Raw genomic sequence first — 25,163 nt, forward strand, 5'->3', positions numbered from 1 at the left:
ATGTTTTATTGTTAAACTGTGCAGTTCATGGTACTGCAGATGTTGCCAAAAAGCACAAAAAACTGTTTGTACAACGTTTTTATTATTTCAGGCTTTGAAAAAATGGCATTGGTAGTGAAAGACTCCAACCAGTCAGATGTTTCACATGGAGGGGAATTGGTATGACCTTGAGAGTGCAATACTTTCACAAAGTCACATTCCAGGTTAATGTTACTACATTTATCAAATGTCACTGTTACTATATAAACTAGTGTTCTTGATCCCTGTGTTTTTCAATGTCATAGTAAAATAAGACAAGGACCTGAAGAGGAAACCTTTTGTATGACTGAAAAAGATCAAAATGAGACATATTGTGAAAACAGATTATCGGGACCTACCATTAGCCTAATGGTAGGTCGCAATAGTCATGTTGTTTCTCTCAAACATCAAGGACTTCCTCTTGTCACGCTTAAGACAAGAGAAAATATATTTTGACTGGATCTTGCAAGAGGAAAACAACATAAGGTGTCACATGCCTGTCACTTAAACAATAAAGACAAGTCCATTTGGTTCCATCGAGTTACATGAATATGAAATTCAACAGCTGTTCCCGCTCTGTACATATCTAAAAAAAACAATCTTCTTTGGTGTGGTCACATATTCCACAAAGAACAGAAAATTGGCAAAATATTCAACATTTGGTTCAACACAAAAACAACCTAAATGAACAATTGTATATACCACAGCCCAATGTTTCCTGCTGCTTTAGTCCCCTGAGTCAGAGAGGGTGTTCCCTGCAGCGGCCTCAGCAATAACATCAGGCGCCGCCCGGCCCTGAAAGGGCTTTTAGGCAACATCTTCACAAACTGCTGAAACACAACTTAAGGCAACACAGGCCCCGTCTCTGGGTTTACTGAGCAGTAGGAAATGCGACACAATGATAGGAAAGCAGAAGTATGTTTCGTTGTGCTATGATGGGTGTTTGTTTATATTTATATCACCTTAAACCAGCAGCTACAAGCAGAGAGCAAGTCTAAATGTGTTTACATGTCTGTCACTGTATCTCATTAAAATACAGTTATACTATACTGACTATCATAAGGCTTGAGAATATGTCCCTGTACTGTTTGTCACAATGTAAATATTGTGTATAAAACTGACTAAAAAGGAGAGGACTAAATAAATAGCAACAAAAAGGACAGAAGGTGAAAAAGTGTTTCAGCTGCCACATGGACAAGAACGCTTCTCTACGTAATTCTTGGAGGCTTTTCCTTATCTTGCATCATTACCCAGAGGAATGATGATTATATCCTCCGTTTTGAGTTTCTCAGGCTCTATCGCACACACTAATTACTGTGCCAGGTACTGCTTGGCTTTCTCCAACCCCTCCTTCAGGAAGCTGATGTAAGTGGCTGTGGAGGGGTCCTCAAACCCAGCAGAGAAGCTGAATGTTGCTTCTTCCTCCTCTGGTTTCATGGCGGTCTGGTCCAGGAAGAAGTTGGCATTGATGTGGTGGACCTTAAGTCATACAGGAAGTTTTAAAAAAAGCTTTAGGTTAGAATTTTTCCAAACAAATGTTAGGGAAATGTAACATCCAACAGACAAGACATTTCCTTATTTAAATGTAAGGTTTTAAAGGAATGTTTTCACTTATCAAATTATGTTTTTCCACACTTGCTTGTTTAAAACTGAGTCCTTAATGTTTCATAAATTAAAGGCTGATTAAAGAGACAGGAGAACAATATTTACAATAGTTCCATTGGGCAGTGCCACCATCATCTCCACAGGGAAGTTGTAATTCTCCAGGTGTAATTTGGCCTTTTCACTCAACAAAGGGTTTTGCTCATCAGCCTATAAACGAGAATAGGATTGTAAAAAGGTAATGCAGTATGAAACATTTATTTAGTCAAATCACTGGTTGGATTTCTTGAGGTGTTGCACTGCTCTCACCTGCATGTTCTCCAGCTCTCTGACTAGAGACCAGCTGCTTATGAAGCTCTGGTTGAGCAGGGCCAGGACGGGCGAACTTTCCAGGACGGTCTCCCGGAGAGTTCGCCCCGAACCTGCAGAGGGGAGAGTTGGAGATGGGAGAGATGTTGAAAAAGTAAAACATGTACATTTAAGCTCAACTCTAAAATAGTGTAATAATGAAGTGTTCAAAAGTCAGCAGAGTCAGTAATGTGAGTTAAACAGCAAACTTTACCAACATATTAGCCAGCACAGGCTACTGAGTATATTAAACTAACCAAGTCTATGTTTAATTACTTATGAATTCAACTTGTCACTGTTAATAGGTATAATATATTACTATTGATGCTATGCTGAAAATTGACTTAATGTATTTTTTCACACAAAACCCCCCAAAAGAAAAAGTCACCTAATTTTCGCTCGTAATAAATATATAGATCATTTATTTGAGATACTTGAGTAAAATTGGGATGTCTATACTGACAAAAGAAATAGTTAATCTTTCACACCAGGCTACGACTTTGTAGAAAACCATGACCTGGAAATGTCATATCAGGCCTTTAATTTAAATACTAAGTCAGATCTCAATCACTTTGCTGTGTAATGAACACATTCATGATCTCACCTCAGCAGGACTGGTCGTCTAATGCTCCCCAAAGCAGAATGGAATGCACTAGTTTATTCTCTGCTGCTGCTCGCTCAAAGGCTTCTGAGAAGGGCAAGTAGGAAACCTGGGAAGAACAACAATTATGGCAATGAAAAAGCTGTGAAACCACAACATTTAAGACAACAGTGTTTGAAATAAATGATTCACTGATGGTTACCTTCTTGAAGGGGTAGAGGGTGACCTCCAGTCGTCGAGTGGCTTCTTTCTCACTGATCTCAGAGGTCCATTGGATGTCCTCAAAGACGAACTGGATAGGCTCGCTGTCGCCATCTTGACTGTCGATGATGTTGCCCTCCTCATCCATGATGATGGAGGGAGTGGACGGGCCCGTGGCCTGCAGCTCTAACTGTGAGCACATTCAGAACATTTTACACAAACAATTCAAGATAAAAAACATAATATACTTTAAGCTGTGTCATTTCTTTCTGGGGAAAATCTTTACTTTTGGTGGACACTTGTAAGGTAGTGACATTTTATTGGTTTTAGAAAAAGTAACTAATGGCAAGAGGCATTAAAATAATCAATGCCTAAAATGACAGAGCCAATGCTCCCTAAAAGTTTACATAACCAACAAAAAAAAAAGGTAATTGAATGAATGCTAGCCACTTCCTGAAAATAGACACCCAAATTAAATTTTATTAAATTCAATTTGTTTAATTTGGCTAAATCTCACCTATTGATGGAGCATTAAATCAGAAAATCCCATAAGAAAATAGAGACATCTTATGAGGTGTCAATGCATGTGTGCAGCTGTACCTGCGGCAGGTATCCAATGTCCACCTCCATGTTGCTGCTCTCACTGGCCCCGTACAGCCACTCCATGTCCACATTCAGAGACCTGACACACAATATGATACATCACAGGAAAATACTGAGTGGAGACTTCATGCACAAGGTTACTGTGTGTGTTCAAGGGATTTACCTGTCACTTGGGACGTAGAGGTGAAAGTGGCGGACATGTGATGCATCTTTAGAGAGAACAATGTTTCCAATGAACTTCCCTGGGGTGAACCAGAAGGGAAAGTCTGGAACATCATTCAGCTGGAACTCTGCATGAATCCTGAGGAGATAAACAGAACGAGGAGTTGAGTATGAACAGCATGTCAAGTTCTGTCAAGAAGCTACTGGAACCCTTTTGTGTAGCCTCTTGCATTACAAAACACTATGAAATCTCACATTTGTGTTTCCACTCCAACCACAAATGTTTTTCCAAACAGGGAGTAAAGAAACAAAATGACCACGTTAATAATCCTCCGCATGCTGATAAAACGAATGGCTGCGTGCCAGGGAGGACATTAAAATTCATAGTGCGTTCTGAATATTATGTAGCACTAATATAAGGTAGACATAATGCTGTAGTTATGCTGTAGCTCTTGCTGAATTGCTCCTTACCTGAACAAAATGTCGTAATAAAAGTCGTTGCTGGCACGAATGCAGGCGACTGCGCCCTGAGGGGCAAAACGTGATTTGATGAAGGGCCGCGGGTGGAACATACTTAACAAGGAGTGGATGAGAACCTGCAGCAGGAGAGGAGCATATATCAGTATACAGTCATCACATGCCTTTAAATATGAAATATTTTATGAGTTTTAAGGATACCTCTTTGCCCTTTGGTGAGGGAGGGTGGTAGCGATTGTTGGGCAGGTACCCAGTGAAGATGTTGAGCTCACTGGGAATCACCCACCACGTGTCTCCCACTTCATCCTTGTTCTTTGGGGGCAAGAAGGCTCTGAACTGGCTGGCAGTGAAAGAGGAGGCTGGCACTGCTGGGCTCTTCCATGAGCGCAGGCCACTCAGAGAGCTACGAGACACCTGAGAGAGCAGGAGGCAGAAATTCAGAGATGTGATCAATTTATTATTGGTATGTTCTTCAAAACTAGAAGACGTGCTAGTAAATGCTCAAATGTAAATGTATTGCACATTTTATAAAAAATCATTCATTCATTTCAATAATCTCTGATACTATATTTAAAACCTGTTGATGCAGGCTCATCTGTGATTACTATCCAGTAGTCAAGATAAAGAGAGCAGTAACACAATAGACAATAAACCTCGTCCAGTTAGGTCCTGTCTTACCCCGAGGAAACCATCCTTGCTTTTTGTCATGGAGTCGAGCAGCAAGGGCTGCATTTTGGCCTCCAACGTCAAAGTCTCTCCATTTGGGTCATGGGCCAGTTCCTCCTCAAAATCCACCGGGGGTGTGATTCCTGTAAGGTAGCCGTAGATATGAGAGTAAATGTGAGACTGAGGTTTTTGTACATGACAGAAGGCAAGATATTAAATAAAAAGGGACGTTGTACCTGTGAGTTTCTCTGCAATGGGTTTAAACTCCTCTGGGCTGAGATAAAGGTCATGGTCAGTATCTAAAGAGGAGAAGAGAAAAAGGCCCTCTGCACCTAGGGTTCGAATACTCTCCTCCTATTGCAGGGGCACGTGTTAAGAGTCTGTTCCTTATTCTCCATTGACATGCTTCAGGGATTTTCAATAAAGCATTAAATCTAGGACAGTCAGCTGCCTCATCAAACAAAACACAAAAATTTGGTATGAAAATTAAAGCACTGTTGTAGCAAAACAAGCATCTTACTTACTTTATCACTATTCCTTTAAAATATATTAATGTCTCTGAAGTAATATGTCCCTATAGCATTCATTCAGCCTTGGCAGTCCTGTCTGGATAGAGATCAGCCAAGAGGCCACAGATTCCTAGCATGCGTTTCCCAGACAGATGCTGCCTGTACAATGCTGGGAGAGGGGGAGGGAAGTATAAGATCAAATTGGAGACCCTGTGTAGCCAAACAAGAGGCAATATAACACATGAGGTTGACTTTCACCAGCTGTGACACAGATTTACCTCCCCTTAAAAAAACATCATGGGGTTGAAAAAGTGCTGATGTGGTGTTTGATGGCGACTGCTGTCTGACAATTAATTACTTTGAAGTCTGATCAAAGCTTTTTGGTCATAGTGAACTACGACAGGATGTACCTAGAGTAGCGTTACAGTAATTATAAGTCATAACATGTCCCAGAAGGTCAATGTAAACTTTCTATGAAGACAAACAATAGAGTAAATTGGCAGTTTTAAAGATTATATTAATACATCTTTAATTGTATTATTTAAGTTATTTTCTAAATAAGATGACTAAGTTAAGAAAACTGCTGAATTATGAGGCGTTTGTAACATTAGTAGATGTGGATCTTACATGACGTTTGAGGAGTTGGGCATCCTGGTAATACTTGATTCCAAAGGCGAGAAGAGGGACGGCACCGATTAAAAGCAGAGTCCACATCCCCCGGCAGATCCAGGACCCAGAAGCGGGACTTTGGTGCCCATTCTGCGGCGAGATTTTGCGCTCATCCTCGGGGTGTGTTTGATCCACGTCTGCCGCCATCCTCGACATCAACCACAGCTATTTAGACAAGAACATGGTCGTCGGATAAGGTCAACAAAAAAGCGCCCAGCAGTGTAAACTTTTCTCTCGTTAAGTGTTTGGAGCCTAGCTACGTTTCCTCTATCCTGTAGGGACTGCCTGTCTGTTCCAGCCGTTACAATCCCTAGCGAGGCAACAGCTGTGGAACGAAAGCTAGCAGCACAGATTTCTTATTTCCCACATCTGATCTACCGCCGTATAGATGTGGTTTGAAATGCGTCAAGAGAGCAAATGACAGCCAACAGAAAACCGGATGTTTGGCGTGTCTGGCTTCAAAATAAAAGCATTCGTAGCTCGCTAGTCGTGTGTACTAGGTCAATTCAATGCAGTCTTTTCTTAACTGTTATCAACCAGATGCTTCTCTATTGAAATGTTTGTTGTGATTTCACGTTTTTTTTGTCTTTGATAGAAAAATTGTTTTTCGACCTGCGTATTCTTATTGACTTGAACACCACTTTGTAGAGACAATGGATATTATAAAACTGATTGCAAATGTTGGTTTCGGCTTGGGCATAACCTTTAACGTTACATAGACGATAGAAATAACCGATTTCATTATGTGTAAAAAAAAAACTTTTTCAGGGATCACTCATAGCCCAATTGATCGTCGCTTTATTTTGAAACTGATGACCGGAAGTTTAAGTTTCCGTTCTCTCTCACTTAAACTAAAGGTAGGGGTTGGCACCCTAGCAACCTTTAAAGTGGCAGTGTTGGCTTCCTCTTCCCAGGAATGTCTGCTGAAACGCTTCAATTATACACTTCTTTGCCAAGGCTCACTGTTATTAGATTGTTTGGAAGCTTCGTCTGTACCAGTGGAAGGCTTTGTTTTTGCTGGACTAACCATTGAAATACGTTAACAACGGGGCCAGTGGTTTTCATTCTGCATAGAGGAAATGTTGGCAGAAATAAAAGGGGCTGCTGTACGGTAACCACACCGAGCAGGATACAGATTGAAGAGTGTTTAACCATTACCAGAGTAATAACTGAAACAAGATCCACTCATTTAATGTTGCACATACCAAGACATGAACACAAGCCCCACTTCTAGAACTCAAGTGTGTTCTGCTTTATTTGGCTTGAGTAGGTGACCCTTTAAAATGAAGTCTGTGTGACCCCTCTTTGAAGTTAGGATTATAGTGTGGATAGGAGTTGGGTGTGTTCCACCAAAGAGTGTTAAATCCTTCATGGATTATATCATTTACATTAGACTAGTTAATTCCTCTCAATCCATGTCAACATGTACAGTTTCCTCACCTCAAATAATTACTGAAGTAGAAAGGAAATTACAATGAGTCCTCCAGAATTCCTATAAACATCTTGGTGGGTTTGTAACCCTCAGGGTTTAGGAAAGACTGCAATAAGCACACTGTGGTCTCATATGAAAGCAATCTGCAATCTAAACCTGCCTCATGTTTATTAGCATTACACACAGTCCTACACATGCTCAACATTTACATAGGTACATGGTGGATTATACCTAGTATTAAGGGTAAAGGCTTTTCTGATCCTGCTGAAATATGTCACAATAAAGCATTTAACATTGCACTCAAAATTTGTGACAACAAGGATTAACCGAAGCATTATCCATTTTGTAAACACTTTGTTTATTGGGTTGATCAGTCCATGTTCTCTTCCACAGTCTGTGTCTTCACTTCCACTGTTTTTGCGGGGATGTAGGAGCCCATACCTGCTGCTCGCTCTGCCTCTGCCTGGGTATACGGCTCCTCTCTAAGCTGTTTCAACCTGGAAGGAAAAGAAGAAGAGGTAAGTTGTGAAAATCACAGAGATACTTGGCATCTTCACAGTTGCAGGGAAATACATAAGGTAAAAAGTAGTCAGCCAAGATATGTGAACATATAAAAAATAATATATTGGTGAGATAGGGTGCCTTACCGTCTTTTGTGCACTTTAGTTTTGAAGTGCTCTTTCAATGATCTCATATCCACAAAATATCTCCTGCAAGACATGAGGGAACCCAGTGTTAAAGGCTAACTGCATAGTACCATTTATTATAACCTTGTCTAAGATCTCTTTTGTAAGAGAGATTTGCAAAGTGAAAAAAAAAAAAATGGATAGAAAAACAGACAATAAAAAATAAAACCCAACCTGTCACAATAGAAACTATAAGATGCATTTCTAAAAAAAAAAAGGTCCAGAGTTAAAGGTTGAGGTTAATCCAGTAAGATGAGACTATTAAAACCTGCTTAACATTCTGTATCAGCATGCATTAGATATCTGTGCTGCGTTTTATAACACAGGATGTGCAATGTAACATAGTACATTTACTCAATTACTGTACATAGGTCAACATTTTGAGTTGCTTGCAATCAACTTGAGTATTCATATTTAATGCTACTTTCAAACTTTTTAAAACAATACATCTCTTTGGGAGATATTGTACCATTTACTGCACTACATTTATTTGACAGCGAAAAGTTCTGGTCATTCATAAACAATGTAGACTATATCATGACGTATTATTACTTATTAAGCTACATAGCAGTTTGTTTATCAGTTACAATTGGCCCCTTTAACCGCATCAACAATCCTATTCTATTCTGAAGTTGAATTGAATGCATATATCAATAAAGACTACAATTCAGCTTATCTTCTATTGATAACAAAGATTAAAAATTGTCACTAGCAGGACTACCATAGATAAGAATCAGTGCAATTGTTTGATTTGCAAGACAAAACAATTTAACAACGACTTACGCGCAGTGTAAACAGTAGTGTTGAGCACATCCTGTCACATCTAAATCCACCTCCTGATTAAGCAGCTTGGCTGCTGCCTCTGTCTTCATGTCCGAGTGGATCTGGTCCAGGTCTTTGGTCCTGCGCTTTGTCTTCCATGTCTTTGCAATGTGCTTCTTCTTGTCACTACTGTGGTTTCCTGTTTGTTTGGATTTTCCCATGGTTAAACCTGGCAAGTAGGAAACAGATGATAAAGATATTAACCAACGAAGCACACAAACTTGCTATTTAACACGAACAAATCAGATCCTGTGAAGTAACATTTATGTCCATTAGAAAACGTTCAGCTCAACAAACAGCAAAGCAAGGTATTAGATCAACAAATCTTCACATATGTATTTTAGCTGCGCTTACCGTTTACACGTGTGGCCGAAAGGGCCTTATTTACTTCCGGGTTAAGAAAAGTAAAAAGAAAAGCAACCCATTAACCTGTAGAGGGCGCCAAACACCAGTATTTGGCAGACAATAATAAAAGTTACAACAAGTCTACAACAATCCGTGTATCTACGGACGTATTGCTATGTCTAAAATGGACAACATTGTTAGGAGACGTAAATTATACTGCGATTCTGGACTGCGGTCAACTCAGCCGTCTCTCGCGTTTTTCCCCCTGCTATATTTGATGAGCGATACAAATATATATATATATATATATATATATATATATATATATATATATATATATATATATATATATATATATATATATATATATATATATATATATATTTATTATTATTATTTTTTATTTTTTACATACATACATTTGAAATTGATACTGTTTCACTTTGTAGAAGTAAGCCTACTACTGATATTCTCTGAGTGGCTAGTTTGGGTGGACTGTTACCACCCTGGAGTGAAATGAGTACTTGATTATGGACAATTCTTAATATATTCTTATCGAAAAACAGAGGGACGATAGCTCATACATAGATTTCAAAGGTGTTTTATTTTGAAACTGTACATCATAATGATGATACTCTGAGTAACTATTAGGGGTAGCCTGCTACCACGCTGGAGGTCAGTCTTTGATTATGTACAGTTTTAGTTTGGACAGTTCAGTTTTAATTCTCATCTAAAAACAGATGACAAAAAAAAACACTTCAAGCCAAGAGTAAAATGTATATAAAAAACGGTGTACATTTGGATCAATTGTTTTTTCTATTGATAATAAACAGAAAAACGACTGCAATGCTGTCAATTAATTTTAAACTTTTTCATGGATTCACCTTCCTATCAAAAAATATATCTAAAAGAAACATTTCCAGATGATTTCAATGTTTGTGCTAAACTGAAATATGTAGTGTTCCTTTTTGTTTAGTGAAAATTATCCAAATTAGGCTGCATGAAGTATTTTGAAAGCCTCTTGGATCAGCTGGAAAATGCAACTTCTTCACGAATCTTTAACCATTGCTGTTTTTCTTAGAAACTCATTAAAAGTTGACTTTTTAAAGATACGTTGTTCACACAGGATATTAACAAAGCTATAAACTTGATGACATTTTAGAATATGATGCATTGCTGTAGATAAGTTAGTCATCAATGTATACAGGAGGTAACAATGATTGATCAGAAATAATAGTATACTGCATGAAATCAAACTGTGCGACAATTATATATGGTTATTCAGCTTTATACACAATACAATGAAACATCCTAATTGAAAAATGCATAGCCTATAATTCATTAACCCACTTAAGTTTAGTTTACTTGTTTTCACACTTACAGTGGGGCAAAAAAGTATTTAGTCAGCCACCAATTGTGCAAGTTCTCCCATTTAAAAAGATGAGAGATGCCTGTAATTTTCATCATAGGTACACATCAACTATGAGAGACAGAATGGGGGAAACAATCCAGGAAGTCACATTGTAGGATTTTTAATGAATTAATTGGTAAATTCCTCGGTAAAATAAGTATTTGGTCACCTACAAACAAGCCAGATTTCTGGCTCTCACAGACCTGTAACTTCTTCTTTAAGAGGCTCCTCTGTCCTCCACTCGTTACCTGTATTAATGGCACCGTTTTGAAGTCGTTATCAGTATAAAAGACACCTGTCCACAACCTCAAACAGTCATACTCCAAACTCCACTATGGCCAAGACCAAAGAGCTGTCAAAGGAGACCAGAGACACAATTGTAGACCTGCACCAGGCTGGGAAAACTGAATCTGCAATAGGTAAGCAGCTTGGTGTGAAGAAATCAACTGTGGGAGCAATTATTAGAAAATGGAAGACATACAAGACCACTGCTAATCTCCCTCGATCTGGGGCTCCACGCAAGATCTCACCCCGTGGGGTCAAAATGATCACAAGAACGGTGAGCAAAAATCCCAGAACCACACGGGGGGACCTAGTGAATGACCTGCAGAGAGCTGGGACCAAAGTAACAGAGGCTACCATCAGTAACACACTACGCCGCCAGGGACTTAAATCCTGCAGTTCCAGACGTGTCCCCCTGCTTAAGCCAGTACATGTCCAGGCCCGTCTGCAGTTTGCTAGAGGGCATTTGGATGATCCAGAAGAGGATTGGGAGAATGTCATATGGTCAGATGAAACCAAAATAGAACTTTTTGGAAAAAACTCAACTCGTCGTGTTTGGAGGAGAAAGAATGCAGAGTTGCATCCAAAGAACACCATACCTACTGTGAAGCATGGGGGTGGAAACATCATGCTTTGGGGCTGTTTTTCTGCAAAGGGACCAGGACGACTGATCTGTGTAAAGGAAAGAATGAATGGGGCCATGTATCGTGAGATTTTGAGTGAAAACCTCCTTCCATCAGCAAGGGCACTGAAGATGAAGCGTGGCTGGGTCTTTCAGCATGACAATGATCCCAAACACACCGCCAGGGCAACGAAGGAGTGGCTTCGTAAGAAGCATTTCAAGTTCCTGGAGTGGCCTAGCCAGTCTCCAGATCTCAACCCCATAGAAAATCTTTGGAGGGAGTTGAAAGTCCGTGTTGCCCAGCAACAGCCCCAAAACATCACTGCTTTAGAGGAGATCTGCATGGAGGAATGGGCCAAAATACCAGCAACAGTGTGTGAAAACCTTGTGAAGACTTACAGAAAACGTTTGACCTCTGTCATTGCCAACAAAGGGTATATAACAAAGTATTGAGATGAACTTTTGTTATTGACCAAATACTTATTTTCCACAATAATGTGAAAATAAATTCTTTAAAAATCAGACAATGTGATTTTCTGGATTTTGTTTTCTCATGTTGTCTCTCATAGTTGAGGTATACCTATGATAAAAATTACAGGCCTCTCTCATCTTTCATCTGGGAGAACTTGCACAATTGGTGGCTGACTAAATACTTTTTTGCCCCACTGTATTTATGGACCAAGGGTTGCTGAAACGATAGAAAAGAACAAGAGAAAAAGAAAAGATAGATAGATGTTTTATTCATCCCAAATTGGGAATTTTTATTGAGCAGCAGTGTGTTTTTGTGGCATTGGAATATTAAAAGATAGAAAGTATAAAGAAATTACACTTAAGAAACATAAACATAAAATATATACATACTTAGAGAAGAAAAAAACATATCACAAAGAATAGGTAATATGAAATAAAAACTAAGGATTTATAAACAAACTAGTTAACAACAACCTCCAAATACTGATATGAATAAACCTGACGTCACGTTTGGTGCTTTCCTATGTGAATATCTTTGGGTTTTGGACTGATAAAACGATTGAATTAAAATCATCACATTGGATTTTTAGAAAACTTGGATGGACATTTCTTAGGAGCAAAAGATAAGTCAAGAAAATAATATTTCTGGCAGACTTACCTGACATTAAAATAAAACACCATGCACCCATACAGTTGTTTTTCACATCACAAAAACACATCCTGATAGAAACATGCATAGCATATAACTGTTAACATTATTGGTTAGTTTTCTTGGTGTTCATATTGATATATGCACCAACGGGTTGCTGAAATAAAAAGTTCAATAGCATTCAAGGAAATAAAAACAACCTCTAAATAATCATACCAATAGACCTGGCGTCACTTTTCTGCCAGTCGCCCCCCTCTCCCATTATGTTTTCGGGTCATGCAGGTGAAGTTCAACAAATGTATAAATATTCCGACAGCACTTGAAGGCGGCGTCAGACTGCACTGCATACGCGCGGTGTTGGAGAGCGAAGATGGCGGAGAGTAATGTGGAGTCGGAGCAGGACTGGATCGACCGGGCCCTGGACACGGCCGACGACACCCTGGTTGCAATGGAAACCCTGCTTGCCACACTTAGAGCCTTTGAAGACGTACTCCGGCAACAAGAACTATCCATAGCATCTTCCACGGAGTACTGCGACAACTTCTGTCAGGTAATGTGTACATGCAAACATTGAAGCCACCGTTAGCTTCACGTTAGCTCGCCCAGGGTTGTTTTTCTCGTTTCCTGCAGGCAAAAGCTAATGTACCACAGCTGCTGGCCCGCTAGCTACCTGCTCAACTTTAGGGCTGCTCCATAACGAGAGCTATTGCACATTCTGCGTTTGTATTTATATTAACACATGCGCACGCTTAAACCTTGTACTTCATATTATTGGCCTTCGGATATAGGCTGTTGGCAGATGAGTGATTTAATGTGTGCTGGTTCAAGTTGTTACAATAAGCTGATTGATACAACTCATCTTAGTCAAAACATACTGGCAAGGACCTAACAGATGTTTTTATGTACACTTGCAATTTGTAGCCTACATCATTTATGATTGTATCTATGTGGGGCGGGGCGGCTTCGCGTGTTTATCTACCCGTAGTCGCTAGTTGCAGCGTTTAGCGACTGCGAAATTGCATGTTGTTCATTTTGAGAAGTTGTGCAAATCTAAAATTGCACTTCCATAACGTTAGTGATTGTGTCATTTTTGATAATGGGCTGGCAACGTTGTGGATTTGCCACCGCCATGTTATAAATGATGTCTTTTATTAACAATGATTGTGCACTCATATTTGAATGACCCTTATTCCAACCATCATAAAGTTGTGAGTACAATTTCGTAAACAAATGTTATTAATTGTATTTGATAAAGGTTTTGTTTTTATTTCCCCTGCTTGGTGAAAATGGTTAGAATATGATACAATATTTAACCTTATTGTCCACCAGACAAACGACATCATAACACACACTCAGGCTTTAGTTAAATAACTACAGTTACACATTGATATATAACTTTAAACGTTTCAAGTCTCTGTAAAGTGTGAACTGCTTTGGAAAGATATTAACATAAGCGGGGAATATAAAAGTTGATAACATTTGAAGGTAGTAAAAGGACATTTGGATTTTGTGTCTAGTCTCTTTTAGTCTCATGACATTTCCTTAAATTCAAGAGATGATCTATGTTCTCACCTCACATAATGGTTTAGTAACACCCTGATGTATACAATGTGTTTTGGTTCCACACTTTGTAAATGCAATGTTTTGGGGTTGATTTCCTACAAAAAGTTTGTGTTTTATTGTTTATTTATTTTCTGTTGAAGTCGGAAGTAGTCTGGGTGTCATTAGTACAGTACTACAGCTCTCCAGGGTTGAGCCCTTATTTGTGGCTTCCTTTGAGAACTCACTATATATTTAGACTGATGGGAATTAATTTAGTGCCTCTGTGGACACGCGCAGCAACCAGCTAGGGTCCTATTGTCTGGCAAATGGGACTCCTGGGATCTTCATAGTGATTATGATTTAATGTGTGAGTGTATAGGTGACACTGGTTTACACACACAGATGTGGACTCCTTGGTGCCTGGGGACTGTTGACAGTTCAGACATTATTGACTACAAACAATAATGTGCCCTCTGGTAAAGGGTCAATAAGAGAACATAACCATTTGTTTGTACAGTATCAGTTATTTTAAACTGAATAATGTATTTTTTAATACAGAGAAATACTTTTTTGTTGGGTGGAAGAAGGAAATAACTGTCATTCATTACAAAACACATTCAGGTAGCTGTAAAATGTTATAAGTAAAAGTCTGATAAAGATGGTAATGAACATGTGACCCTCCATCTGTAAGTTGTTGTTTTTCAGCTCACTAGGGGTTCAGGTTTGTCATATTCTGTAAAGTGAGAAATCCCATGAGGCTTAATCAAAAGTGTCTCACACATCAGTGTCAGTTGGGATCAGCTGGTATCTCTCCCAGGTGGAAACCCACTGTTTATCAGACAAATGTCTCTTAAATGATGTTGTTCCTGTTTCTTTAGTTCCTCGTTTATCTTCATTTTTGACACTTTATGATGTTTTTTTGTTTGTTTAAAGGCACTTATGCACTATGCTGGGAGCAGGAACTCCATGGAGCATGGTCTGCCTCTTCTGGAGGTCTACTGTCTGTCCATTAGCTGCTTTGCTGCTGCCCGATCCCACCTCACTGCAGAGTCCGACAGAGTGGCCCTTGTTTTGAAGAGACTAGCTTTGTGAGTATTCAAAAATGTTGCTGTTCCTGTCACATCCTGTCACTGTGGCATCGTTTTTCGAAGGATATCAATCTTGCACCACTATGAAAACAGTACAATCATAAAGTAGTGATGATAAAAGAATGGTGGTTTCAACTTATCTTTTCCTCTGCTCTGTGTAGAACGCCTGTATTTTACAGAATTGAAACCTAATGAGACTTCTAGAATAAACAGATTTTTGATGAAATTTTACTATTTTAGCTAAGTTTGGGTCATCTTTCCAGACTGAAGAATGAGTCGCATACAATTTGATAATCTGCCACCAATTGGTTTTTTTTTTACGGTTTCTGATTATGATAAATATAGTAATTTTGCAGTCTGTTAAAGAAGGTTAGCCTATTAAATCTTTCTTTGGGGTCTTAGATCAGCCAAAGTACTTGCATTAAGAAAAGACGTTGTTTCACCGATTTGAGCTGAATTCAAAGTCTTGCATGAAGGACCTTGCATTAGTAACCTTGTATATGTGATTCTACCCCAAAAATATGTCAGAACTCGTCATTACTTTTTCCAATGTTACTTTTGACATGTTTCAAAAATGCTGAAAGCTTTCTCTTAATTTAGGTATTGTCACAGACTGTAGTTTAACTTAATATGACCAGACTTCCTACCCGCAGTTTTTCTTTTTGATTTAGAATAGAAGTGTTAAGAATTATCAGAACTAATTGAACTAGTTCTCAAATTGTTATTATTTCTTGCAGGAGCTGTTTTGAACTATTGCTGTCAGTGCCTGAGAATGAAATCCCGTATGAAGCCTGGGTTCAATTCCACCACTCTGTTCAGGTAGAGAAAGTTATTTCGAAAGATTGTTTGCTGATGTGCTGCAGACTTAAATCCTTGAGAAAAAAAGGAAGTGGTGAAAAGAAAATTGCTGTCTGTTCCTGCCTCAGCAGGCATTATCAGAAAAGCCCACCGATAGGAGGCCTGAGGGAAAAAATGTGTGTTTTCTTTCTGTTTGACCTTGTTGAGACTAAATCCACAGTGTTTTCTCATCTTTTTGTATACAGTCATATGTGAGAAATGCTTGCTGCAGAAAAAACTATACTGATATACTACAAAGAGTAATGGGAACTCATAACCACACAAACTTACAGTATAATTATGAAAGTTTCATTAGTAGATATTTATATTCAAATAAAGCACGTTTCAATATATCCTAGATTAATCACAAGAATTATTTTTGTATGAGCTGTGTTCAAGTTGTATTGCAGGACCTGAAAAGTGGAAGTGAGTAGACTGTGTTGAATAAATGTCCTTTCGGTTTTACTTTGCAAAAGTCCTTATTTTAGGAGTTTAAAAAAAGGAAGAGAACAAATGGTTGTTTTAAAAAAACATTTGAGATACAATGTTTTGCATCTCTATTGCAGATTGCCCATGATACCTTGCTACAGTATGGAAGCACAGACCTCCAAGCTTTACTCCAGATCACGGGAGAGGGAGGCGCGTGGAGCAATGCTGTCCTCACCTCTCTCCTCACCGGCCTGCCCACCAACCCAGACGAAGGTACAGATCTAGTTAACTCAACTATGCTAAGTACTTACTGTCAGGTTGTGTCTTGTCCTGGTAGTTTTCTAAACAGATCTTATTTGCATCCTGTTGCTAGTTAATGCATACATCAGCTTGGAGGGCGAGGGCTTCTTGGAGATGCGTGTGAAGCACCTGGAGAAGATGGGCGAAGTGGCTAAAGCCGTGGTGCTGGCTAAAGCTTGTACTGAATGCAGCTCCATCTCCAACCAAGCTACCTTCCGTCAAACATTTGTCTCCCTGCTCTGTCACCTGCTGCCCAATGAAGAGGCCATCATGGAGGTATTACAGCACTTTTGTCTTTGTGAATAGGAAGAGGAGTACCTGCAGGTTGTTGCGAAGACCCTAATTTAACACAGTCATTGATAGGGGAGTTAGTTGTAAAGCCTACAAGTTGCGATGAACAATGCAGGAAACTAGTTAGCTTGCGAGCAGAGGTCTAAATTAAAGTGATAACTAAATGAATCAAATACTCAGCTTGTGCTCAACTTGCTGTTGCTGTAAGAGGAGACATCTGGTTTTAGCATAATGTGTTCAGGGCTCACAGGAGGTGGTCCGAAATCTCAGTTCGACTGCAGATGAAGTCTCATCTATGCTGAGCAGTCAGGCACACACAGGAAGAACACACTTTTCCTTCCTGGTATTACAACATTTGTATTTATTTAACAATGCATAAAAATGTGGACATATTTGCAAGTGAAACATTTTTATATTAATAAATATTTAAAAGATGTCTATTTATAAAGTGCACCAGCTCCAAAAATAGAGACCCAATTTCACATGCAAATTGAGTCTCCGACAGTCAGTTTGAAGACTCAGAAAACCTGTGAGAAAGGCTTTAAAGGGCCTTTTAGCCGGAGGCACAGAATCGTTGTGGCATCTTCTGATTTCCTGATCATTAGGCGATGGGTTGTCAATGATGTGTGCATTTTTAGTTTTGTTAATTTATCTTTTTAAACTACAAAAAAAAAAGTGTGTAGTAAGAATCCTCATCATACTCGCAGACCAGTTTCTTTAACCCTTTGTCCTGCCTCTGTTGTGCCATCAACTCTCCCACCTTTTACTGGTATGCAGTCAGTTGAAAACCTTGTATATCCAGCTATTAAATGGTCATGCTGTTGAAGGATCACACATTGCAATGTAGGTCAGCACCGTAATCTAACATTCCCTTACTTGTAATGAAAACAAACCATTGCATCATAATCTTTACATATCCCTTAAGGGCATAACTTTTGCATAATTTCTTACTGGGTGTAGATGAACTAAATATTACCGTTATTACACTGGATTTATCAAATTTGGAAACAATGCCTGGAAGAGGATTTGTTTACCATGTCGTTTTCTAAGCAGTCAGCATTGTCTTTACTCTCTGAACAGATATCAAGACTCGACTGTAAGGACGTATTGGAGATCACATGTACTTTGGAGTCCGAGGGGGAGGAGAACACCGCCTTTATCTTGTGCACAACTTTCCTGACACAGCAGCTCCAGCAGCAGAGCCTGTACTGTTCCTGGTGAGTGCTTCCTGTTTGGAGCCAAGATGCTGGGTTGACTGCATGTGTTATACATTCTGACTCCCTGATAAGTTGTGTGTCTTTATTGTTGTGGACATCACAGATCGTCAAAAGTGATAATCTTTGAGAAAATTAAATACGAATTAATTTTCTTATGTGTGTGTTTTTTTTTTCAATCCAAAGGGAGTTGACTCTGTTGTGGAGTAAGCTTCAGAGGAAGATCGACCCCTCGTCGATGTCTCTTCTGGAACGATGCCTTCAGCTAGGTGCCATTGCCCAAACGGTCCTGCATTTGCTTTGCCTCGTCCGTGTCATTCAGACAGAGGTGAGCCCCCAAAGCTGCTTTCCATTTTTGTGCTGGGTTTTAGCTGGTCCATTTGTTTTATAAAAATATCCTGTTCAACATTTTCACACATATCACAATAGAATCTCAGATGTTTGATAAAGAACACAACGAGTTAAAAGATAGCTTTTTAGACGAGTCAGGAGACTGCAGACAAGTTTGTGTATGTTGGTAAACTTAACAGTAATATCATCCCACTATTTATGTATTACATAACATAGCAATTTTAATATTAATTATGTTTTAGTATCAGATTGTAAAACAGCATGTGGTTTTTAGTTTCAAAAAAATAATTGAAATAAGGCTAATAATATATCACTCTTATTTTCAGACGCAGGAAATGGGGATACCTGCCTCGGTAGAACTTTGTGTCAAAGCACTTCAACTTCCAAAGCAAGATGACTCAGAAACCAGGATCTCTGTCTGTAAGAGCGTGTCCTGCCTTCTTCCAGGAGACCTTGAAGTGTTGCGTGCGTGCCTACTCACAGAATTCCTTCTTGGCCCAAGCCCGGAGGTCTTTGGGTCCCTGAAGGAGCTTTACTTGCGCCCAGACCAAAAATATGACCAGGAAAACGAGGTCATTCCCAACTCACTACGCTGCGAATTGTTATTAGCTCTGAAAGCATACTGGCCTTTTGACCCTGAATTCTGGGACTGGAAAACTCTGAAATATCACTGCATCTCACTTCTGGGGTTGAGGCCGGAATCAGATGGGGAAGAGGAGGAGGCAACAGACAATCGAGGTAAAAGTAAACAACCTGAACCACAGGGAGTTGCAGTGAAAGTGGAATCTGAGCATCAAAAGATTATTGGAATTGTTGATGGTGATGAGCAGCAGGATGATAAGCAGTTTTCTGACGCACCAGAAATCAAAGAAGAATCTGCGTCAAAGAAACACAAGTTCTGCTGTAAGATTTGTAAGAGGTCGTTCACTGACACCCAAATCATTCACCACTCCAAGAAACACGGAGAGCGCAACAGACACCCCTGCCCCATGTGCTTGGAAAAGTTCAAGAGCAGAAAGGACCTTGTTCCTCACCTAAAAGAACACTTGCAGAGTAAAGCAAATGTAAACAAAGACAACGTAAAGACAGAAGCTGAGCAGAAACGGATGGAGGAGGATGATGATATTGAACCAGGGGAGATCACCATTGACCCTTCCTTAATGCAGTACTACAAATCCACACATGATCCAGAGGTGCTGCAACACATCGTGCAACAAGCCAAAAGTGTAAAAGAGAAGAATATGGACGATGATGAGTATGTAACGTTTGAGTACATTGACGAACACTTCAACCTGCAGAATCGGGACGAGTATCCGTGTCCAGGAACCGGCTGCACTCGGATCTTTAAACATTCCAAGTACTTGTATGTTCATTTAAAGTTGGAGCACAGAGGTGATGACAATGTGAAACATTTTAATCAGATGAGAGACAAGCGTGAGAAGTGTGTGTTTTGCAGACGCCATTTAGCCTCCGCACACCATCACCGCAAACACCGAAGAGTCCACTATGGAGATCGGCCTTACATGTGTGTGGTTATGGGTTGTGGTGCTAAGTTCAGGACTTCTATCGAGCTTGTCACGCACAAACAAACCCACGGCTTCCACCTCAATTACCAGTGTGAGCTCAAAGGCTGCTACGTCACTTACTCCGACTTGGGACAAATCTACCACCATGAAGCACAGCATTTCAGAGATGCAGCCTTTACATGCTCTAGCCCTGAATGTAGTAAATACTATCTATCCAAAAAAGAATTCATAAAGCATTTATCCACACACAACATCACCTTCTCTGAAAGAGACTTTGAAGCCCAGAGGAAGGCTAGGCGGAAACTTCTGAAGACGCTTACAACTGAAGCCTCAAACCGCCTTAATAAGTCATCTGATCCAGCAGAGACTGATAATGGAGATGTCCTAAACTCTTCCTCAACAAGTTGTGCCTCCTCTTTGCAATCCTCTGACGGCAAGGAGCCCAAAACAACAATGACCCTGGTGGCTGTGTGTTTTGATGGAAGTAAGTTTACTTGTGGTTTTGAGAAATGTGGCATGACTTTCTCCAGAGCCAGAGATGTCCAGAGGCATCTTAAGTGTGCCCACCCAGAACACCTTAAACTGGAGAACAAAGAACACAAACATGACAAAGACAGGGGCTCAAAGTCCAAGGGGATGAAGACTGAAACTGAGCCTGACAGTGAGGAAAAGGGAAAGGGGGAGCTCTCAACTCCATTTCAACCCATGAAGGCAGACACAGAAAAAAAAGAAGATACTGAACCCCAAAACAATGAAACAAACTCTTCAAGCTTTCAAACAAATACGGATGATCTGAGTGAAGTCCTTATGGGGCTCAGTAAACTGGACCTGAATTCATTACCACCTCACAGTGTGCCAACTGAGCCCCCCCAGTCCAACCCAGAGTCAAATACATCCCACACATCTCTCCATCAGGCAATCATGGCAAAGCCTCCTGTTGTGCTGCTCCGGAAGAGGGCCCTACAAGTGCCAGATGAAAATGTAAAAGTAAAAACTGAAAATGTATCAGATGATGATGGTGATGATGAAGAAGGAGACGCAGAATCGTTGGCCACTGCTAAGCCGTACATCTGTGAGATGAAAGGTTGTGACTTCAGGACCGCTCAGAGTTACAGCTTACGGCGACACTATAACTCCATACATGGCCGCTCTGTCGAACAGGCAAGAAGGTTGACTTCTCTGAAAACAACATCTTTCAAGCCTTATGTCTGCCAGCTTTGCTCCAAAAGTCACAGAGAAAAACGTGCGTTGAGGGCCCACTATATTCAAATACATAAATTGAGTGCGACACTGGTTAACAAAATAAGCTATATACGGCATGAGGTAAACAAAAACTCCTCAATGCATGCATCACTGCTCCTGAGGAAGCATGGTTTGAACATATGGAAAAAAGAGATACCTAAGTTGCAACGCAAACCAGAGAAAAAAACTTCAACCGTGGTAAGTGAAAATAAACCAAACTTTGACAATCTTTCACCATCTGAAGAGGGAGGAGAGGACGAAGCGAAGAGTAGAGAGGAAGACAAAGTGCCGAAGGTAGAAAGTGAGGACAGGACAACAAAACAGGTCAGGACTACAAGACGATTGGTAACCAAAAATAATCTCTGCTATATACTGGATAAATTCAGTAAACCCTTTCATTGTGTAGCAAAAAATTGTGATGCCGCTTTTTCCACCCAGGGGGGCCTAGTGCGCCACTTACAGTTGATACACCATTACAATCGTTCTCAGCTCCTGTTGGAAAAAGATTTTGAGTCGCATCACAGACAAGAAGTCAGAAAAGAGCCCGCCAAGAAAAGGCATCTCCCAAACTTAGATGAACCTCAGCCCCAATACAAGTGTCACTTTGCCAACTGTTATGCTTCCTACCACCTCAAAAGCAGCCTAGTGCGTCACACTCGGGATTTTCACTCACAACCTCCAGAGCCGATAAGGTGCAAGTTTGAGGGCTGTACAAGAGTATTCAGCCATGACGATGCACTTAAGAAACATACGCTTTACAGTCACTGCGAGTACTACGATTCGTTGGTGGTACGTCTGCAGAGCACTCACAAAAAGTCAATTACTGGATGCCAAAAAAAGCTTATCGTCGCACCACAGAGTCCTCAGAAAGAAGAATCTGGATCAACCGCCTCACAGGCCGAGGGATCCAGTTCCGAGCCTGATGGGACCATGCAGTCAGAGGAAGCTGTTGTTGACAAGGAAAAGAGCGCAAGTAAGCAAAAGATGTATCGTTTCAGCCATTCTGTATTCAGATCTCACGAAGAAGCTCTACAAATGTGCCAAGACCGTGGTTTGCGCAAGGCCTACCCATGCATGATGCAGGGCTGTGATTCTATCGTCACGTACTCTAAGAGCTTGCACCGTCACTACCTGAGGGTTCACCGCATGTGTCGGGAGGATGTCTATAAAAATGAAGATAAGCTGGTCAACAATGCTGAACAGCTGGAAGAACTGATTCAGAGGAAGTCAGCGAGGCCAACGGTTACAGAAACATGTTCCCCTAATGGGGTTCGCAAAATGGAGTATCAGGCAGAGCCAGAAAACACAGGGGGGCAGCCTGCACCCATGAGCTTACACTCCATCAAGGCAGATGCACAGGAGGAGGATAATGACAACCCAATGGGATTCCCAGAGGAGGAAGAGGAGGAGCCGCCACCTGTTGAGAGAAATGGTGTCCTTGTTGGTGCAGATGAGGTGCTTTACGGCGAGCCGAGCACCGGTGGTCACACTGAAGGCTCTGCTGCATCAGCACAGAACAGCCAGAAACAGGAAGAGAGATTAAGCTTGGATAAAATCAAACCTCTTCTTCGTTCCCTAACTGTTGACCTCTCGCCACCCTGCTCACTGCGCATAACTGCTGAGGACGGCCTTCAAGACTCGTCAGGCAGCAAGGATGGTGGTAAACTGGTGAACGGGGCAGCTTTGTTGGCCGCCTTTCCTGTTCGCCAGCCACTTAAACGAAAAAATGAATTGTCTGAACCACCTTTAAACTTAAAAGAGACCCAGCCTCATGGCCCTTCTCCTCTCCCATTTGACATCACAGCTTATAAGCCTATAGGCTTTGAATCCTCATTCCTGAGGTTCATACAAGACACAACGCCGAAAGACAAAAATGTGTCGGCACCGAAGCGGCGAGACTCTTTCAGACGCGGTTGTTCGGTAAAAGAGAACAACCAGCTGGGAATCTCTCACACCCGCAGGCGCACTCATTCCCCAATGCTCAAGCCCCACACTATTACTGGAGACTTTACACCTGTCCAAAACTTGAAGTCCATCTTGGACAAAGCCCTGGCTGGGTGTGGGGACCTGGCTATTAAGCAGCTCCAGTATCTCAGACCTGTGGTGGTACTGGGGAGGCCAGTGTGCAGCACCACACTGCCATACATCTTCCCATCAGACACCAACAACAGCGAACTGCTTCTTGGAAGTTAGAACGGAGCACCTTTTTAACATAGCTATGGCAAGTTATGTTGTACTTTCACAAGTTGATCAGTATTTTGTTTTCTCAAAATTATAGTATTAGGTTTTTGTTTTGTTTTTTAATTTGCCAAACTGAAGAATCATTTGAAGAAATTAGCATTGTGATAAACAAGTGTAAAGAGTGCACTTTCTTTTTTCCTTTTTTTTTTAGACATGAAAGCATTCAGATAGTTCCTAATAATAAGTTAACTTGTCATTACAAATGTGTATATACTGTAGTCCTCCTAGTAGGAGAAATGTACAGATTTTCCGATTGTTAGACATGGTCAGTGGTGTATTGCAAGACCTTCTCAGTTGTGTATGTGACTGAAAGGAAAAGAAATACTCACTACAAAGATTTTGAGGATTATGTTTGGTTATTTTTCACCTCAGTTTATAATAAATCACTGTTCGGATGCAGTGGACAGGTGTTGGCTGAGATGGATGGATGGATGGATGTATGTATGTATGTATGTATGTATGTAACACTTTATAAATAAATAAGTGTGGAAACAAATATAAAGCCCTTAACTTTCAGAATTGTGTAAGTGACTCTTTCTATTTATACAAAGTCACAGAGAAAAGGGCATCTTGGGTGCTGTTTGCTAAACTGAAAAAAACAACTTATTTAAAATAATATCTGGTTTGTTCTATGTATTTCCACTGCCTGAAATGTAGTGTTAAGGTGTAATGTGTATGAGAAGTTTCTCCTTTCTCTTATAGCTTTGAAAACATCCTTCAAGTAACAACATAACATACATCGAGATCTCAAATTTCAGGCTTTTATCCCAAAGAAAGAGGCCAAGTGTCTAGCTAGAGTCCTGGACCCCATAAACTGTGTAGTTTGTGGAATTAATATGAACTGTAACTTAGTTTTGGTTGATTTAAATAACATAATGTTGCTTTTTGAAGATGTACGTTTTAATACCTTCATTATTTTACTTAGTAGGCCTAAGTAGTTGCATATTTGTTTAACAACTGTGTTACTTTGAAGGACCACACATAAATCCAGGGGCCAGTCCAAAATTGCATACAAGAGTGGATAGTGGGAAGAACCAGTGGCTAATGTATGTCCCCTAAATGTTTTAATTGGGCAATGACTGAAGTTCGATACTAGGGTTAGATATCAAATCTGGTTTTTTGCATAATTTAACACATAAGTGATAAACTGAGATAAATCAGTATTATTAATCTTATATATATATGAACGACTTTCCATTTACACCATAAGCTGAATGAAATCAAGCACACAAGATCACCATTTGCATGAACGATAAATATTCTGCACAATTGAGGTGTGGCAGAGCTTCTCCAGAGGAGGACTCTAGCTCCCCTTACAGGTTTAAAACATATTATCCATGTAGGGTATCATACTCAACATGACGGCACAAGGAACAATAATATGATTTTAAATAAACGTAAGATCGAGATGGGATGAATATTCTTCAATAAAATATAATTACATTTATGTTCTTGAAAGGGTTCACAGTTGCAGTATAATAATGTTTAATATAATGTGTATTATTTTTGTTTAAGAAAATAATATA

General features: G+C 40.1%; 3 protein-coding genes across 3 annotated transcripts; 1 reads left to right on the forward strand and 2 right to left on the reverse strand.

The window, feature by feature from the left end:
* Positions 1-63: 63 nt before the first annotated feature.
* selenon (selenoprotein N) lies at positions 64-6,260 on the reverse strand. The gene is made up of 12 exons (XM_063908591.1): positions 5,815-6,260; positions 4,915-5,032; positions 4,691-4,821; positions 4,214-4,426; positions 4,007-4,131; positions 3,537-3,674; positions 3,371-3,452; positions 2,772-2,960; positions 2,573-2,678; positions 1,930-2,042; positions 1,729-1,830; positions 64-1,497 (listed from the first exon to the last, which is right to left on the reverse strand). Exons 1-12 carry the CDS (start codon positions 6,010-6,012, stop codon positions 1,330-1,332), a joined length of 1,683 nt encoding a protein of 560 aa, XP_063764661.1. The 5' UTR covers positions 6,013-6,260; the 3' UTR covers positions 64-1,329.
* A 1,161-nt stretch (positions 6,261-7,421) lies between these two features.
* Positions 7,422-9,199, reverse strand: znf593 (zinc finger protein 593). Its single transcript, XM_063909730.1, has 4 exons — positions 9,151-9,199; positions 8,758-8,965; positions 7,936-7,998; positions 7,422-7,785 (listed from the first exon to the last, which is right to left on the reverse strand). Exons 2-4 carry the CDS (start codon positions 8,955-8,957, stop codon positions 7,659-7,661), a joined length of 390 nt encoding a protein of 129 aa, XP_063765800.1. The 5' UTR covers positions 8,958-8,965; positions 9,151-9,199; the 3' UTR covers positions 7,422-7,658.
* A 3,724-nt stretch (positions 9,200-12,923) lies between these two features.
* rlf (RLF zinc finger) lies at positions 12,924-24,156 on the forward strand. Its single transcript, XM_063908469.1, has 8 exons — positions 12,924-13,126; positions 15,052-15,206; positions 15,944-16,025; positions 16,610-16,745; positions 16,846-17,048; positions 18,144-18,280; positions 18,464-18,605; positions 18,955-24,156. Exons 1-8 carry the CDS (start codon positions 12,947-12,949, stop codon positions 23,587-23,589), a joined length of 5,670 nt encoding a protein of 1,889 aa, XP_063764539.1. The 5' UTR covers positions 12,924-12,946; the 3' UTR covers positions 23,590-24,156.
* Positions 24,157-25,163: the final 1,007 nt, after the last annotated feature.

Source organism: Eleginops maclovinus, chromosome 19 (genome assembly GCF_036324505.1).
Source record: "Eleginops maclovinus isolate JMC-PN-2008 ecotype Puerto Natales chromosome 19, JC_Emac_rtc_rv5, whole genome shotgun sequence".
Lineage (NCBI taxonomy): Eukaryota > Metazoa > Chordata > Actinopteri > Perciformes > Eleginopidae > Eleginops > Eleginops maclovinus.